The sequence below is a fragment of the Polypterus senegalus genome, chromosome 9, assembly GCF_016835505.1.
Source record: "Polypterus senegalus isolate Bchr_013 chromosome 9, ASM1683550v1, whole genome shotgun sequence".
In the NCBI taxonomy this organism is placed as follows: Eukaryota; Metazoa; Chordata; class Cladistia; order Polypteriformes; family Polypteridae; genus Polypterus; species Polypterus senegalus.
The window spans coordinates 43,850,217-43,866,651 of record NC_053162.1 but is presented as its reverse complement, the minus strand read 5'-3'; the positions used below and the strand labels follow the sequence as shown (position 1 = coordinate 43,866,651).

The window sequence follows — 16,435 nt, the reverse complement described above, 5'->3', positions numbered from 1 at the left end:
CTCAAGCAAGATTTTTTCCCTAAAATGGAAATACTGTATCTATGTTGCAAATGGATTTCAAGGTGGGAGACTTAAATAGTTCTACTTAACATTCAGGAAGTACACATGACCAGCATATCTAATAAGAACTGAGCACAATTAAAATTATAACACAAATACTATGTGAATATGTATCTTTACATACAGTATATATTACCACACCATTTCAGTAATATTAACTTGGTAACGGAAAAGAAAGTCATAATTTTAACTTCTAAAATAAAACCTATTACTTGTCTACTAAGCCAAACAAAATTTGTGAAAAACTCAATGGCTATTCTAGCAGCAATCATTCCAAGCAGTATCAATAGTTAACTAATGACTGGCACAGTTCCTAATGAAGTAGAAGTTTAATTTATCAGACCAATACAGAAAAAGGTGTATGTGCAACATACAATGTTTCTTTTTAAAAAACCTCAGGAAGAATTTGCAATGGAGCAATTAAATACATATCATAATTTATTCGAAAAATTCTAGTCTGACTTCCTCACCGGTCACAGTACAGAAACAACACTTTACCTGTTCCAATTATATCTTATGATGGAAGAAAAGTCCACAGTAAGCACGCTGTTAGATTTAAGCGCATTGACCAGTGCCTACACTATTCTGTTATAGTGGCTAGAAAATTATGTTGGGCTTCCAGGCACCGTCCTTGAGTGGTTCAGTTCATATTTTATTAATTTTACATTACATACAGCATTATGTACTGACGGTACTCCATCAATGTATTCAAAAGTTAAATACAGTGTTCTGTAGGGTTCATTACACTGATATTTTCCTATTTTTTCCTGACTTGCTTCCATTTCGAATTTAATTAGAAAACCATTTTTCCTTGTATGCAGATGATACCCTGCTATACAATTCCTTTAGACCAATGATGCTTCTCCAATAGTGTCATTAATAACTGTGTCAGTAACTTAAGAGATGATATCTATTTGACACTGGTAAAAGAAAAAACAAAAATGTTATTCATGGGGTTGAGGAGTGATAAAGACCATAGCAATATTCGGTCACTTTTTAACTCAACTGTACTGTTAGTTTTACTGACTTATCATACAATTTAGGTGTTATCTTTGACACTTGTATGTTTTTTTAAACATTCAAACTTAAAAAAATTTGAAAAATTAAGATTCTAAATATAGAGGATTCTTAGAAATTAATTCTTAAGTTTTTTTCTAGTAGAACTGACTATTATAATGTGTTAAAGGATGTTCAAACCATTCTATATGTAGCTTTCAGTTTCATCATTATAAGAGGTAGAAAGTGCAATCTCATAACTTCAGATTAAGTCTTTAAACCAACTTCATGTTAGGCTTAGGAATGATTTTAAAATCCTCCGTCTTGCATATAAAGCATTAAGGCACTGTTTACAGTGCTAATCTAAAGTTATTATTACCTACAAACCAGAGTGCACAGCCAGCCCACTAAAGATTCCACAGATTAACAAAGTGGGAGGCAAAGCTTCTATCTATATGTCTGCAAAGCCATGGAATGATGTGGCTGCAAATACAGGAGAGGCACTATCAGTCTCAGCTATTAAATCCAGGTTGAATACTCCATACTTTTCTTTTTTTAAATGTAAAGAATATATGAATTTGATTTGGTTTGCTACAATTTCAAAAGTCAAAGAATACATAAAAATAAGCAATTGTAACACAATATAGCATTTCACAATCAACAGACCTGCATAAATAAATAACAGTTGAAAAGCTATATAATCCAATAACGTATTATTTATTACTCATAAGCTTCATACAAGATATAAAATTTATATTCTTGATATTATTATATAGGTAACTCAAAAGAGAAACACTTCAAATATTATTGCATTGTTGATTTAATTTTAATTATTTTTTTTTTATTTTAATTTAAATGACATTTAAAGAACTGTGAGAGGAGGAGGAGGAGGAATAAGATTCTATGGTTTAAGGTGATAAAAACTGAACTCTTTGGGCAGAATTCCAAGAGTTACAGTACAGGCCAAATGTTTGGACACACCTCCTCATTCAATGAGTTTTCTTTATTTTCATGACTATTTACATTGGTAGATTCTCACTGAAGGCATCAAAACTATGAATGAACACATGTGGAGTTATGTACTTAACAAAAAAGGTGAAATAACTGAAAACATGTTTTATATTCTAGTTTCTTCAAAATAGCCACCCTTTGCTGCGATTACTGCTTTGCACACTCTTGGCATTCTCTTGATTAGCTTCAACAGGTAGTCACCTAAAATGGTTTTCACTTCACAGGTGTGCCTTATCAGGGTTACTTAATGGAATTTCTTGCTTTATCAATGGGGTTGGGACCAGCAGTTATGTTGTGCAGAAGTTAGGTTAGTTGGACGATCATTCATTTTTCAACAGGACAATGACCCCAAACACACCTCCAGGCTGTGTAAGGGCTATTTGACCAAATAGTGAGAATCCGCCAATGTAAATGGTCATGAAAATAAAGAAAACACATTGAATGAGGAGGTGTGTCCAAACTTTTGGCCTGTACTGTATGTCTAAACAAGACCAGGCTTTGCCCATAACCTATACAGAGAAGCATAGTGATGGCAGCATCATGCTATTGGGGGTGCTTCTTAGCAGCAAGGGCAGGGAGACTGGTCAGAATTGAGGAAAGGAGGAATGCAAGCAAATAGAAAGAGGTCCTCGAAAATTTACCCCAGAGTGCATGCAATCTCAACTGAGTTGGCAGTTCACCATTCAGAAAGACAATGACCCAAGCATACAGCCAAGACAACGCTGGAGTAATTTCAAGGCAAGTCACTATCTGTCTTTGAGTGGGCCAGCCAAAACCTAAACCACATAGAAAATCTGTGGCAAGATCTGAAGGTGGACGTTTACAGATGCTTCCCATCCAACCTAACAGGGGCTTAAGAGGATCTGCCAGGAAGAATGACATAAACTGCCTAAACCTAAGTGTGTAAAATTATACAGACAAAATTCAATTTAAAGCTGCTCAAAATTTAAAGCTGCAAGTCAAAAGGGTTTTTTAAGTACTGAATTAAGGGTATGAATACTTATTTCAGTTTTTGATTATTAATAAATTTGAAAACCTTGCTAACAACGTTTTCACTTTGTCATTATCATGGCCCTCACATTCTAACGTGGGCCCCTAGGCCAGGATCTCTGGCGGGCCCTTCACCTAGGGTTAAGGAAAACGTGATACCCAATAGGAATCTGAAACTTTTTTTGATATTGTTTTAGTTTTCAAAATATTTTATGCTGAAGTTGACACTCAACACTATAGGATCAATTCTTGCTTTCTATTCATACGTTTTGTTTGTGCATAATATTTACTCATCCCACGCTGGGCCCCTGTGATCCCGGGCCCCCTGGCTAGAGCCCTGTCATACCCTGCTTGTGGGGGCCATGGTCATTATGGGTTACAACTGTAAATTGTTGGCTAAAAATTACAAATTTAGCAATTTAAAATTAAACAAAATAATGTGTGCTGAATGTAAAAGGGTCTGAGCCCTTTTTGAATCCACTGTATATTAGTATACAGTGAATATTATATATAGACATACAATATATAGTACCTTAGCAAGAGCGTATTCTGCCAGAATACAGGAGTCCCTCACATTTCAAATAAAATATTCATGAGCATTGATAAATTAAATGTAAATGAATTGCAAACACTGGAAAATACTGAACGTAACCAAAGGTTAATTTAATTTTGCTGTAAAGTTTTGTGTCTGCCTTTCCCATCTGAATTACTCAATTTAAATGAGTTTCCTAAATAAATGAATGTTCCTGTTTTTTTGTCTTCATTGTCTGTAAAGGTTTTAATATTCCTGAGCAGACGACAGTCAGGTCAGATTGGGGGGGCATGCACCGGTACAGTGCTTTGCTGCACCCACCACACGATGGAACAGCTCAGGATCCTGGTTGGCAACCCCCCTGGTAGACATGCGGTTCAGTACTACCCTCTGGAAGTGACCTACTAACTGCCACAGCCAGGTGTTACATGGGTGTCCCCTTCGCCTGGTCCAACCACTTGGGTCCTCAACAGTGAGGATCCTGCAAGCCAGATCACCCTCAGGGAATCGCACCACATAGCTGTAGTGCCGTAACTGACGCTCCCTCACAATGCAGGTAATGTGCCTCATTCGGGACTCCATAAGCAACCATTCATTCAGCACAAAGTCAAACCAGCAGTACCCAAGGATTCGCCAAATAGACACAGTACCAAAGGAGCCCCGTCTACGTCTTAAGTCACTGGATAGCGTCCGTATCTCGCAACCATATACCAAAACAGGAAGCACCAGGACTCTAAAGACTTAGACCTCCTTTCGCATAGACATTTGGAGCACCACAGACCCCGTTCCAGCGACCTCATGACACCCCCCATGCTCTCCCAATTAGTCTACTGTCTTCACAGGAAGAGTCATCAGAGACATGAATGTCACTGCCGAGTTAAGTAAACCTCTCGACAAGGTCAACACTCTCTCCGCAGACAGACACACTGCTGATGGCAGTGCCAAAGAGGTCATTAAAGGCTTTGATCTTGCAAGCCCAGACACTCAAGACTCCTCGTTCAGTCTCTTGAGAGCCCCAATCGGAAACTCCATTGACATTGCGAATTTCACAGCATCATGAGCGAAGTCAAGATCAAGGAATCTTTCTTTGCCAACAGATGTCCCACAGCTGCTGGACCCCACAACCTTGCTGAACACCCAGTCCATGCAAGCATTGAACAGTAGGAGCAAAACCACACCCCTGATGAACCCCAGAATCAACTGGGAAAAACGCAGAGGTTCTGCCTCCACTCTGCATAACACTTAATAGTACCAGTGTACAGCCCAGCAATGATATCCAGCAACCTTGAGGGGATCCCGCGAAGTCTCAGGATATTCCACAGAGCAGCTCGATCAACTGAGTCGAAAGCCTTATGAAAATTGACAAAGGCTATAAAAAAACTCTGCTGATATTTGCATTTGAGTTCCATGACAACCATCAGTGCCAGGATGCATTCTATGGTACACATTCTTAGGTGTAAAACTAGACAGCTCCGGTCACTGGTAGGCGAGTAAGTGATCACGGATCCTACTGAAGACAACCCTAGCAAGGACCTTACCCAGCACCAAGAGCAGTGTTATCCCCCTGTAGTTGCCACAATCCAGGCGATCATCCTTCTCTTTCCAGATAGGGACGACAAGTACCATTTTGCAGTCAGTTGGAGACAGATGCATCCTTTTATATACTAACTTAAAGCACAGTGTTCAGAATTTTAAAACATCTTTTTGTTTAAAAAGAAAAGAAAAAAATCATACGATAAAATGTGTGTGCAAAATCAAATGATCAAGGCTCTTTTTCATTTTTGATTGTGCCCCTCCAATGCCATACTTTTAAATTATGTTATAGATTTACTATCTAGATTTTATTTATTAAGTCACATACACACTCAAGAGTATACAATGAAAAACAGTTCAGTGAACAGCCTGTACTATATATAACTAAATTAAAAAGTATTAACTAAATGTAGATATAAAATATTAAAAGGTACAGATAGAGACATATCAATAACAGTTAAAAATATGAATAATATATAACAATTTTACATTTCAAAGAATGCCTGACAAGATGACCATTACTTATTTTTTACCACCTGGGAAATTAAGCTCTTTCTCAGACTTTCTGCTTTTGATTTGAGGCAACGCTGACACCTGTAAAATTTTCACCAATTAAACTGGCTGTAGAAAGACTTTATGATTGTAACTACCTTGGTAGTGAACTTTTTTTTTTTTATATAAGTCCTATAGGGATGATAATAGTATCAGCTGAGCACACAATTCTCTATGGTGCTGTATGCTGTTTTTTTTTTATTTCCATACCAGACAGTGATGCATCCTGCCAGTATGGCTTCACGGACCTTGTGATAGAAGGAATATAGTATTTTTTTGACACTATTTCTTCAGATGTCTGATATAATAAAGGGACTGCCTTGTCTTTACATACTGTACTCTATGTGAACAGCATTATACAGTGCAATGTCTACCACTGTGTATAATTCAACAAATGAAAGATTACGTATTGAATAAAAAGGCTTGGTTATGTGGGCAATCTTTCTCAGAAACAAAGATAAGAAGCTGCCAGAGAGTGCTGCGTAGTCGATAAGGAACATGAATACTTTGCTACTTCCTAAATAAACAAAAGACTGTTTGCAGACAGCACTGAGATGACAACCCCTTCCTATTTCTAATTCTAAGCACTTCAGAAGTGTCACATAAACTTAGTACATACAAGCCTTGAATTCCTCTTAGACTCCCTCATCTGTCGGGTTAGGTTATCCAGTTCCAACTGATGGACCTGCAGGTAAGATCTGTAAGAAGAACCCAACCAATATCTCATTAATCAGATAACACTGCTTTAGAACAATTCTCAAATCATAACGTGAAGGAGGGTAAATAGAGAGACTGCATTGAGTAATGGAAATCAGGTCTAAATGATGCCAATGACAATTCATATCTTAAAACCAGTGCCCTTTTTTGCTTCCTTCTGTATTGTGCCTAAAGTAATTATATCAATTAGCACACATTCAAAACTGCATTATATTAAACATTCAGTTAAACTTACTCCGAAAACCCAGTGTGTGTCTCTGGAGAGTTAAGTTAGGGTATGAGAAAAACGAAAAATTACTAAAACAAGAAATTGAAAATGGGGATTAAAAGATTAACTAGTGAACAGACTCACATTTTGTGGATCACTTTTAAGTTATGAGTTGTACATAGCCATTTATTTTTTACCATGATGGCAGTACACGAGTACCGCATGTACTTCACTCAAATGCTGCCATGGATACAACAGTTGGAACTTCAAGTCATACAGTGCCATGTTAAAGGGACTGAATAATGTTTCTACAATGTAAAGAAATTGACCGACAAAAGAAAACAAGTTGCAGAATGACATTTTTTTACATGAATCATTCCTTTAACAAGTTGACTGCATAAGGGACTGTTATTTTCAAATCTATATTTTTTATTCTTAATTTAACATTGGCGTTTTTCCTATGCACAAAAAACTGAAGTGCTCTATAACCTATCTGATGCACATGCAGCAGTTCATATTCATACATATGTATCTCATTCACAGTGATTGCTTCCTGCATTTTATTCTCATCAGACACAGTCTTAGGGAAAAACAATTAATGTCATATCTTTAAATCTATTTTTTTTTTTGCTTAAGAAAGCGTTTTATATATACAGGTGCCGGTCATGAAATTAGAATATCATGACAAAGTTGATTTATTTCAGTAATTCCATTCAAAAAGTGAAACTTGTATATTAGATTCATTCATTACACACAGACTGATGTATTTCAAATGTTTATTTCTTTTAATTTTGATGATTATAACTGACAGCTAATGAAAGTCCCAAATTTAGTAATAGAATATCAATTAAGACCAATGCAAAAAACAGATTTTTAGAAATGTTGGCCAACTGAAAGGTATGAACATGAAAAGTATGAGCATGTACTGCACTCAATATTTAGTTGGGGCTCCTTTGGCCTGGATTACTGCAGCAATGCGGCGTGGCATGGAGTCGATCAGTCTGTGGCACTGCTCAGGTGTTATGAGAGCCCATGTTGCTCTGATAGTGGCCTTCAGCTCTTCCGAATTGTTGGGTCTGGCATATTGCATCTTCCTCTTTACAATACCCCATAGATTTTCTATGGGGCTAAGTTCAGGCGAGTTTGCTGGCCAATCAAGAACAGGGATACCATGGTCCTTATACCAGGTACTGGTAGTTTTGGCACTTTGTACCGGTGCCAGGTCCTGTTGGAAAATGAAATCTGCATCTCCATAAAGCAGCAGGAAGCATTAAGTGCTCTAAAACTTCCTGGCAGATGGCTGCGTTGACCTTGGACCTCAGAAAACACAATGGACCAACACCAGCAGATGACATGGCACCCAAACCATCACTGACTGTGGAAACTTTACACTGGACCTCAAGCAACGTGGATTCTGTGCCTCTCCTCTCTTCCTCCAGACACTGGGATCTTAATTTCCAAAGGAAATGCAAAATTTACTTTCAATCGGAGAACATAACTTTGGACCACTCAGCAGCAATTTTGTCTTTAGCCCAGGCGAGACGCTTCTGACACTGTCTCTTGTTCAAGGGTGGCTTGACACAAGGAATGCGACAGCTGAAACCCATGTCTTGCATATGTCTGTGCGTGGTGGTTCTTGAAGCACTGACTCCAGCTGCAGTCCACTCTTTGTGAATCTCCCCCACAGTTTGAATGGGTTTTGTTTCACAATCCTCTCCAGGGTGCGGTTATCCCTATTGCTTGTACACTTTTTTTCTATGACATCTTGTCCTTCCTTCGCCTCTCTATTAATGTGCTTGGACACACTGCTCTGTGAACAGCCAGCCTCTTAAGCAATGTCTTGCCCTCCTTGTGCAAGGTGCCAATGGTCATCTTTTGGACAACTGTCAAGTCAGCAGTCTTCCCCATGATTGTGTAGCCTACAGAACTAGACTGAGAGACCATTTAAAGGCTTTTGCAGGTGTTTTGAGTTAATTAGCTGATTAGAGTGTGGCACCAGGTGTCTTCAATATTGAACCTTTTCACAATATTCTAATTTTCCGAGATACTGAATTTGGGACTTTCATTAGTTGTCAGTTATAATCATCAAAATTAAAAGAAATAAACATTTGAAATACATCAGTCTGTTTGTAATGAATGAATCTAATATACAAGTTTCACTTTTTGAATGGAATTACTGAAATAAATTAACTTTGTCATGATATTCTAATTTTATGACCGGCACCTGTGTGTGTGTATATATGTATATATATATATATATATATATATATATATATATATATATATATATATATATATATATATATATATATATATATATATATATATATATATATATATATATATATATATATATATATATATATATATATATATATATATATATATATATATATATATATATATATATATATATATATATATATATTTTATAAACCTCTACTTAAATTCCAGAAAAAACAATAATTCAATTAACTGAAAATGTATTTCATGTATTTTAAAAGTCTAGAGAAAGATGGAAAGGTAGAACAAATAAAAATAAAAGGTATGTGAATGACAGAAAGATCACTTTGGCCCTCCACCCAATTTTGAAGTAAAATGATTCAGGGTGGATTTGAAATGGAAAGACTCTTGCTCACAATCCCTTTATGACTTTAAGTTCTTTAAACCTTTACAAACCTCTTCCAATTACAGTATATTTAGAGTTATTTTATATATAAAGTAAAGACTTAAGAAGAAATGCAAACAAACCACAAATTGTTTTAATAAAACAATCAAATTTAGCTGCTAATAACTGTCTGTCATACCAAGCGTGAAAAGGTTTACCATGAAAGGCAGTATGCAGAACACAGAGTCAATACTGGAAATGACAAAATCTGTTCTGAGATTTTTCAGGTGAACAGGACAGAAGGTTCAAGATAAGGTTTTTATATACATTTTTCATGATGACAGAGAGTGGCAACATATTACATGTTGATTAGTACATCTAAGTAAGAATTTCATAATACTGTGTACACATGACAGTAATAACCATAAATCACTTTAATGCAGTAAAATATACATATTAGCTGTTTAAAATGCTACTAAAGTCTACAAAAAAGTCTACAGCAGGGATTCCCAAAGTCGGTCCTGGGGGCCCACTGTGGCTTCAGGTTTTTGCTTCAACCAGATTCCTAATCAGTGACAACGGATAACACTGATCTCAATTAATTAGCTGGGTTATTTTTTCTCTTCTCTCATTCTACATTATGAAAGCACAGAGGCATGATTTTTACATTTATAAGACATTTAGAAATATTTTTGCTTTTGCTATAGATTTAAATGCTTAACTCGCTTTTGTTGCTTTCGTTGTTTTACCCTTTCTCTGTGCAGTTTGCTGCCTTCATTGTATCTTAATAATGATGATTAAAAACGAGCAGAGCAGACACCCAGGCAAAAACTGAATCGTGGAAGGCTGCAACCACTTTAGTGTCAGACCCACTAATTAGAAAAAAAATGATTAAACAATTAGAACACCTGAAAAAATAGAATGACTATCAAGATGAAAATATTGTTAAAAAGAAAATAACTGTTTAGCACAGTTTTCTAGTTTCTATATTGTTCCCAAAACACAGAATCTGGGTAATAACAGTTCACTTAATTAGCCCATGATTCCAATTAAAAACAGAAGCTGGCTGGAACAAAAACCTGTAGCCACAAGGGGTCCCCAGGACTGACGTTGAGAACCCCTGGTATAGGGTAACATTTAACCTTAATAGTTAATGAAGTTCCTTACTGGAGTCCTCTTTTTAGAGCTTCATAAACTTCATCAAGTCTTTCAGGTTGTGGGATCTTGGGTGGTGGGGACTTGTGGGACAGTCCGAACATCCTTCTAGTTCTCACAGATGGCTTCCTGATGTTGTTTGGGGTGCTGAACACAGCTAGAGTCCTTTAAGATCAATAACAAGCTATGTTGAGACAAAAAGTACTTTTTAAAAGACAGTTATTGTTTTTAACAGTATTTTTAATACATAAGGAAACCTTTTTTTTTTTTTAAATGCTTTAACTAGAGTCTCTTGTTTAATCCAAATTAATCACTATATATCTAAATATAAATGGTTTACATCCATAAATTTTAATTACTTTAATAAAATTTATGAATGCAATATAAAAAGAAAGAAGTAAAATAAAAGTAGCTCAAATTAAAAATATAAACAAGAACAAAGTTAATTAGCTCAGCCAACAAGTACAGAGTGCTGGAATACTGTAATTGGGCAAGTCACTCAAGCAGTCAAATACCACTTCGTGGAGCCCTGTACTATGTAAAGATAAGAAACCTACTCAATGTTAGCATAACCCTACATATGTCCATATTCAACACATCAAGTTCAAAAGGCCACACTAAACCTATTGTAGAACATTTTATATTCCAAATATGCTCATACTGATTTCTGTGTGCTCTTTCAATGGGTTTCAAAGAAAAACACAAACAAACTCATTCTCAAAAACTTGGATCACAGATTCTTCCAACAATAAATGACAGACTAACATTTTAAACTCTTTTTCATTAATGGCTGCTTTTTGCATCTACTCTGATCTCGATTTCTTATGTGTGTAAACTGTTCTTTCTTTCTCAGTCAAATATCCAATGAAGGCTATATATCTTAAACATTGTGTCTGTTACATTTTTCATCATAAACAGGCTTTTCATATTTTTTCCTTTTTCCAACACATGCCAACACAACCTTCCATTAACCTTACTGTACTAAAGGGAGTGTGGTATTATGAGTATTTATTAATGTAGGAATGCATTTCACATTTCTGTGAAGTAGTCTACAAAAAAAGAAAAATTGTTGTAAAAAACGATGCCATCTCTATATAAATATGGACACCGTCCAACATTGGCTGACAATAACAATAAAACTTTGATGGGACATCCAAAGCAGCCCAAGATAAGGAATCTTCAGACCACTCTTGCTGTAGCCAATATCCATGTTGATAATATTTAACACTGTAAAAAGTATTCCTTGTAAGGTATCCAAAACTAATTTCTCAAAAATTAGCATTGCTGTTTCAATCAAGCTTAAAAGAGACACTTAAATTTGAACTTTCTAGACCATGAAAAAATACAATTATAAATGAAATTATAAGTTAAAAGATTTGATAAACTATTTTACAGGATTAAATAACACCCTCCATCTCAAAGGTGACAGCCAAATGTTGCTCCTTCAGCTTGACAAAATTCCTAAACATTACAGCATATGCAATACTAACGTATATACTGTAGAAAGAAACATTGTGTTTTGAGATCAAAATGTTAAGATGTATCAGTCTATTAAAATGTTGTAGAAAGTCTTGAAGGACTGCTCACGCAAGGTAGCCATCAAACGTAAAATATGAACTGATCACATACTTTTGACTTTTATCCAGCACTACATACAGATGTGTCCAACAACCCATTCCGTTACTTAGTTATTACTTCATGTTACACTATTTCAATAATACAGTGGTTCTAAAGTTTAGCCCTGAGGGTGCAGCATTGTTCTTAATGACAATCAATTTTGCTTTAATTCTCTCCTTAACTACTACCTCCACTGGGTCCAGAAGGCATCCTGTAACTGAGTTTGCCCTTTTAATTATCTTGTTGATTCAGTGGACCTCACCTGAAGTGATGTTATCAGCCCAGCACACCACAGCACAGAAAAATCACACTGGCCATCACAGAGTTATAGAAGAAGCGAAGGAGGTTACTTCCCACAGTAAAACAACACAGTCTCAAAACAGCCTGCTCTGCCTTTTATTATAGAGTTCCTCTTTGTTTTGAGACCAGTCCAACCTATCATTAATTTGGACCCCAAGTACTTGTAAGAGTGGACTAACTCTACATCCACTCCTTGAAAAGTAACCAGACATAGAGGTTCTTTGGTGAGGCGAAAGTCAATAAAAATGCCCTTAGTTTTGCTGATGTTAAAGGTTCAGACAATTCTCTTTGCACCAAGAAACAAACTTCACCACCTGACTCCTATACTTAGTCTCACCTCCTTTATTGATAAACACCATTAGTACAGAATAATCTGAGAATATCTGCAAGTGACATGACCTGGTGTTATATTTGTAGTCAGAGGTATACAGAGTGAAAAGAAAACTAAACAGGACTGTTCCTTCTGGTGCTCCAGTGTCGCTCACATCCATATCAGTCCTTCAGTCTCACGAACTGCAGCTTGCCCAACAGATAGTCCATTATCCAGGACACCACAGGCTCATCCACTTGCATATCTTCTAGCTTACCCTTTAACAATGACACTAAAAGCACTAGAGAAATTAAAAAACATAATCCTCACAATGCTGCCAGCTTTGTCCAGGTGAAAATAAGCCTGGTTGAGTAGATAGATAATTGCATCCTCCACTCCAATCTTTCTCCAAAAGGCAAACTGCAGTGGATCCAGGTGGTCTATCACAAGACGACTCATATAGTCCAGACCAGTCTCTCAAAGATAATTATAATTTCTTATAATTATATTACTACTAATTATTAATTATAGAAATGTAAGAAATAATAGCATGTTTTGCTAATCTTTCAATGCTTAACTCTGCTTTGTCATTTTCTTTATTATTCACATTTTCTTTTGAGTTTGCAATCTTAATTTTATCCAACTATTGGCAATTAACAACAAGCTGAGCAAACACCAGTGCAAACAACACAGATTGCTAAGGGGATCTATTTCAATGTTATCCACTTTTGCAATTAGTAGTCAACAGCCAAAATAACCTGAGCAAAAAATATGATTAGTATATTGAAAATCAAAAAGAATGAATTCTTACTCTTCTTATTCTTACACATTTTTTTAAAATCTTCTTATATAATATGCCACCGTGGCTGTTCGTTTGTCTGTGCAGGATTTTAAATCACCTGTAGCTTGCAAACCATTTCACCTATTGACTTGAAATTTGGTACACATATACTACGTGACGTCTACTATGCACTTTTGGGGCGATGATTTTTATTACTCTTTTTATTTTTATTTTACTTTATTGTAGAAAATAACTCTTGGAAGCGCGCAGCAGGGCGGCCATGCAGTGCATGCGTATGGGCGCAGTTCTCATTCCCTACCACCTTTGCCGTCACTTCCCCTACCTCTTCATATCTTTAATCATTCTTGAGGCAGATTGAAGACACAAGTGCCAGCTTAAGTGAAAAATTAAAGAAAACGTACTAAGTACAAAAGAAGGGAAGCAGCGAGCCACTAGGGTGGAGAAAAGAAGAGCTGCACAGGAAGCAGCAAGCGCATCAACCTCTGAGCAAACGAATGCTAAACAAAGACAGAGAAAGAGTATGAAAACTATGAATGCTCAAGTCAAGTGTATTCACTGCACGTTATCATGCAGTACACCGTTACTGGTTTGTATATATTTTTAAATATCCAGTTTGTAATTTCTGGACTGATACAAAAATAACCAAGAGAAAGAACACTTGTTCAAACATCCAATTATAGTATTTGTTTTGGGAAATAATTACTGACAATTTACTACCAATTTACTATCGGTTGTGCATCACTGATGCAAACTATGGAATCAATATAGAGAACAATTTTAAGGCAGAAATGCTGTTATGTACTAGAGTAGCAGAGAATCATATTTAAGCCTTCTTTAGCTTACACAGTGTTTACGTCATGAAAAATTACTCCAGTCTTTTAGAGACCTCGAAATTGATATCATTTGCAGTATGCAATAATGATGATGATACCGACAGTATTCTCAAATGTATCAAATAATTTCGTGGTATGTACCTTTAAAGAATCTTGTCTTAAAAGTTTACATCATAGAAATCTTTCAAAATTAAAGCTGTCTAAAATCTATTAGTCAGAATCCACTTGCGAATGATGTGATCACTGACCAGCAAAATTAGGTAATACATTTTGAAAATTTTCCATAAGACAATCATTTTGAGGAAAAAATATCTGCTTATTTACCATCTACCAATGTTGGACACAGAATTGGTCCTGAAATTCTAACTACATTATTAAGAGTGACAACAGATGGTATAACTCACATCTCAACTTTTAATGCTTAACTGGATAATCCTGACTTACATCCTATAACAGCAAGATAGCAATGTCTTACATGCCTTAAAGCTAAAAAAATATTTAACATGCAAGGAATGGCAGAAACTTTTTTCAGAATTTCTCAAGAATTCATTAATGCTGTTCTAAAGCTGTCCAACAAGCCTACTTTGACAACTTTTGACAAGAACAAGGAGATATAGAATGTTACAATGGGTTTTCAGGTCTATATATATGCTACTGTTGCCTATGCTAAAAACATTTATTAAAGTTTTGGAATGTGCTGGTACTTTTAATTGAGATGTGTTTTGCTTGCTGCAGTGTGATAGATTTTAAATTAAAAAATGGAAATTATGGATTACCGGTATTTGCAAATACTAAAACAATAGAAGCAAAGAATTCATCACATCAATCATAGTCACTTCATGACCATGTCATCAAATAATATTTGTTACCTTATTTTAGCATGGTTATCTGTTCCACAAGTATTAAGATAAGTTTAAAAAGCTATAAAACTACTATAATATTTAACCATTCATGATTTATCAATTTAAAGAAACATAACAAGTGAGCCTCAGGTTACAAACATGTTTTGTTGCTGTTGTACAGGAAATGTCCATTAATGTAAATATTAGCAAACATGTATAATGTTTTATTACTTAAAGAAAATGTATTAGTACCAAGACAGTAAAGCAATATTAATGTATCTTAAATCACAAAATACAGATATTTTAAAAGAGAGGTGTGTATACTGTGGTGACAATAATGACATAGTACCTTCATAGAGTTGGAATAGCATAATGATGGCAATATAAATGGCATAATTATGGCAGTACAAATCACCAATAAACACATGAATGATCCCTCAACAGAGATGTGCTGTCTTTGCTGAGGGAATGCGAAGAGTATAACTTAATCCCCCTGGCATCTGTACTCCCTAAAATGGCATGTCTAGGACACTGGGAACTACAAGCCACCTCACGTAAACAAATCACTTAAACTAACGGCTGCCAGTCTGTGACAGAGTTTGCTGCACGGCTGCTGCCAACATTCAGTGATGTGCTCTGTCTTAGCTGTGGAACTACCGGGTGTATCCTCCCCTCTCGGAGGCTATGCTCCTTGAGATGCCATTACTGGCATGCATACTTAGGACACTTGTAATTGCAAGCACTGGGTTCTACAATACCAGCTGAACAGCCAGCTGCTTACCTCTGACTGAGCTTACTTTGTGCATGCTGAAGGTCGCAGTCAAGATTTACAAAATTATTGAAAATGGTGACATAATTCATAGTGTGCAGTACTACTCATCACTTTATTCATGACAGTTGCTACATATTCATCAGTGTCAAAACTAGCTTGCTACAGTTAAAAGTAAAAAATAGCAGTCATTAGAATGAAACTCAATTGAAAAGGAATACTGTATTTTAAAGGTTTATGTATTCATTCATACTGTATCTGTGTAACAGGTGTAATCTAAAACCTGCTTGTATTTATACATAAACACATAAGTAACAATGTAGCAAATACATTGTCTACACTACTATATATATATATATATATATATATATATATATATATATATATATATATATATATATATATATATATATACATACATACATACACATAAATACATACATACACATAAATACATACATACACACATATATATATAGTATCAACAATGGCACAGAAAGGACATTAGGAAATAAACTACTAACTGCTCTGATGATGACTCAAGTTTAGAAAAACAGTCAAATCAAATATTTACTACAACACACTCATAGGCTTTTTTTA

General features: G+C 35.6%; 1 protein-coding gene across 6 annotated transcripts in view; it reads right to left on the bottom strand.

Moving 5' to 3' along the window:
* Positions 1–16,435, bottom strand: part of ripor1 (RHO family interacting cell polarization regulator 1) — a 303,026-nt gene that overhangs the window by 98,422 nt on the left and 188,169 nt on the right. For 5 of the 6 annotated variants that reach the window (XM_039763032.1, XM_039763030.1, XM_039763028.1 and 2 more), the window contains exons 3-4: positions 10,375–10,527; positions 6,294–6,372 (exon numbers count right to left, since the gene is read on the bottom strand). In XM_039763032.1, the coding sequence (XP_039618966.1) occupies positions 6,294–6,372; positions 10,375–10,527 (232 nt within the window). Of the gene's footprint in view, positions 1–6,293; positions 6,373–10,374; positions 10,547–16,435 lie in introns of all 6 variants that reach the window. The other variant, XM_039763034.1, reaches the window with a different exon arrangement.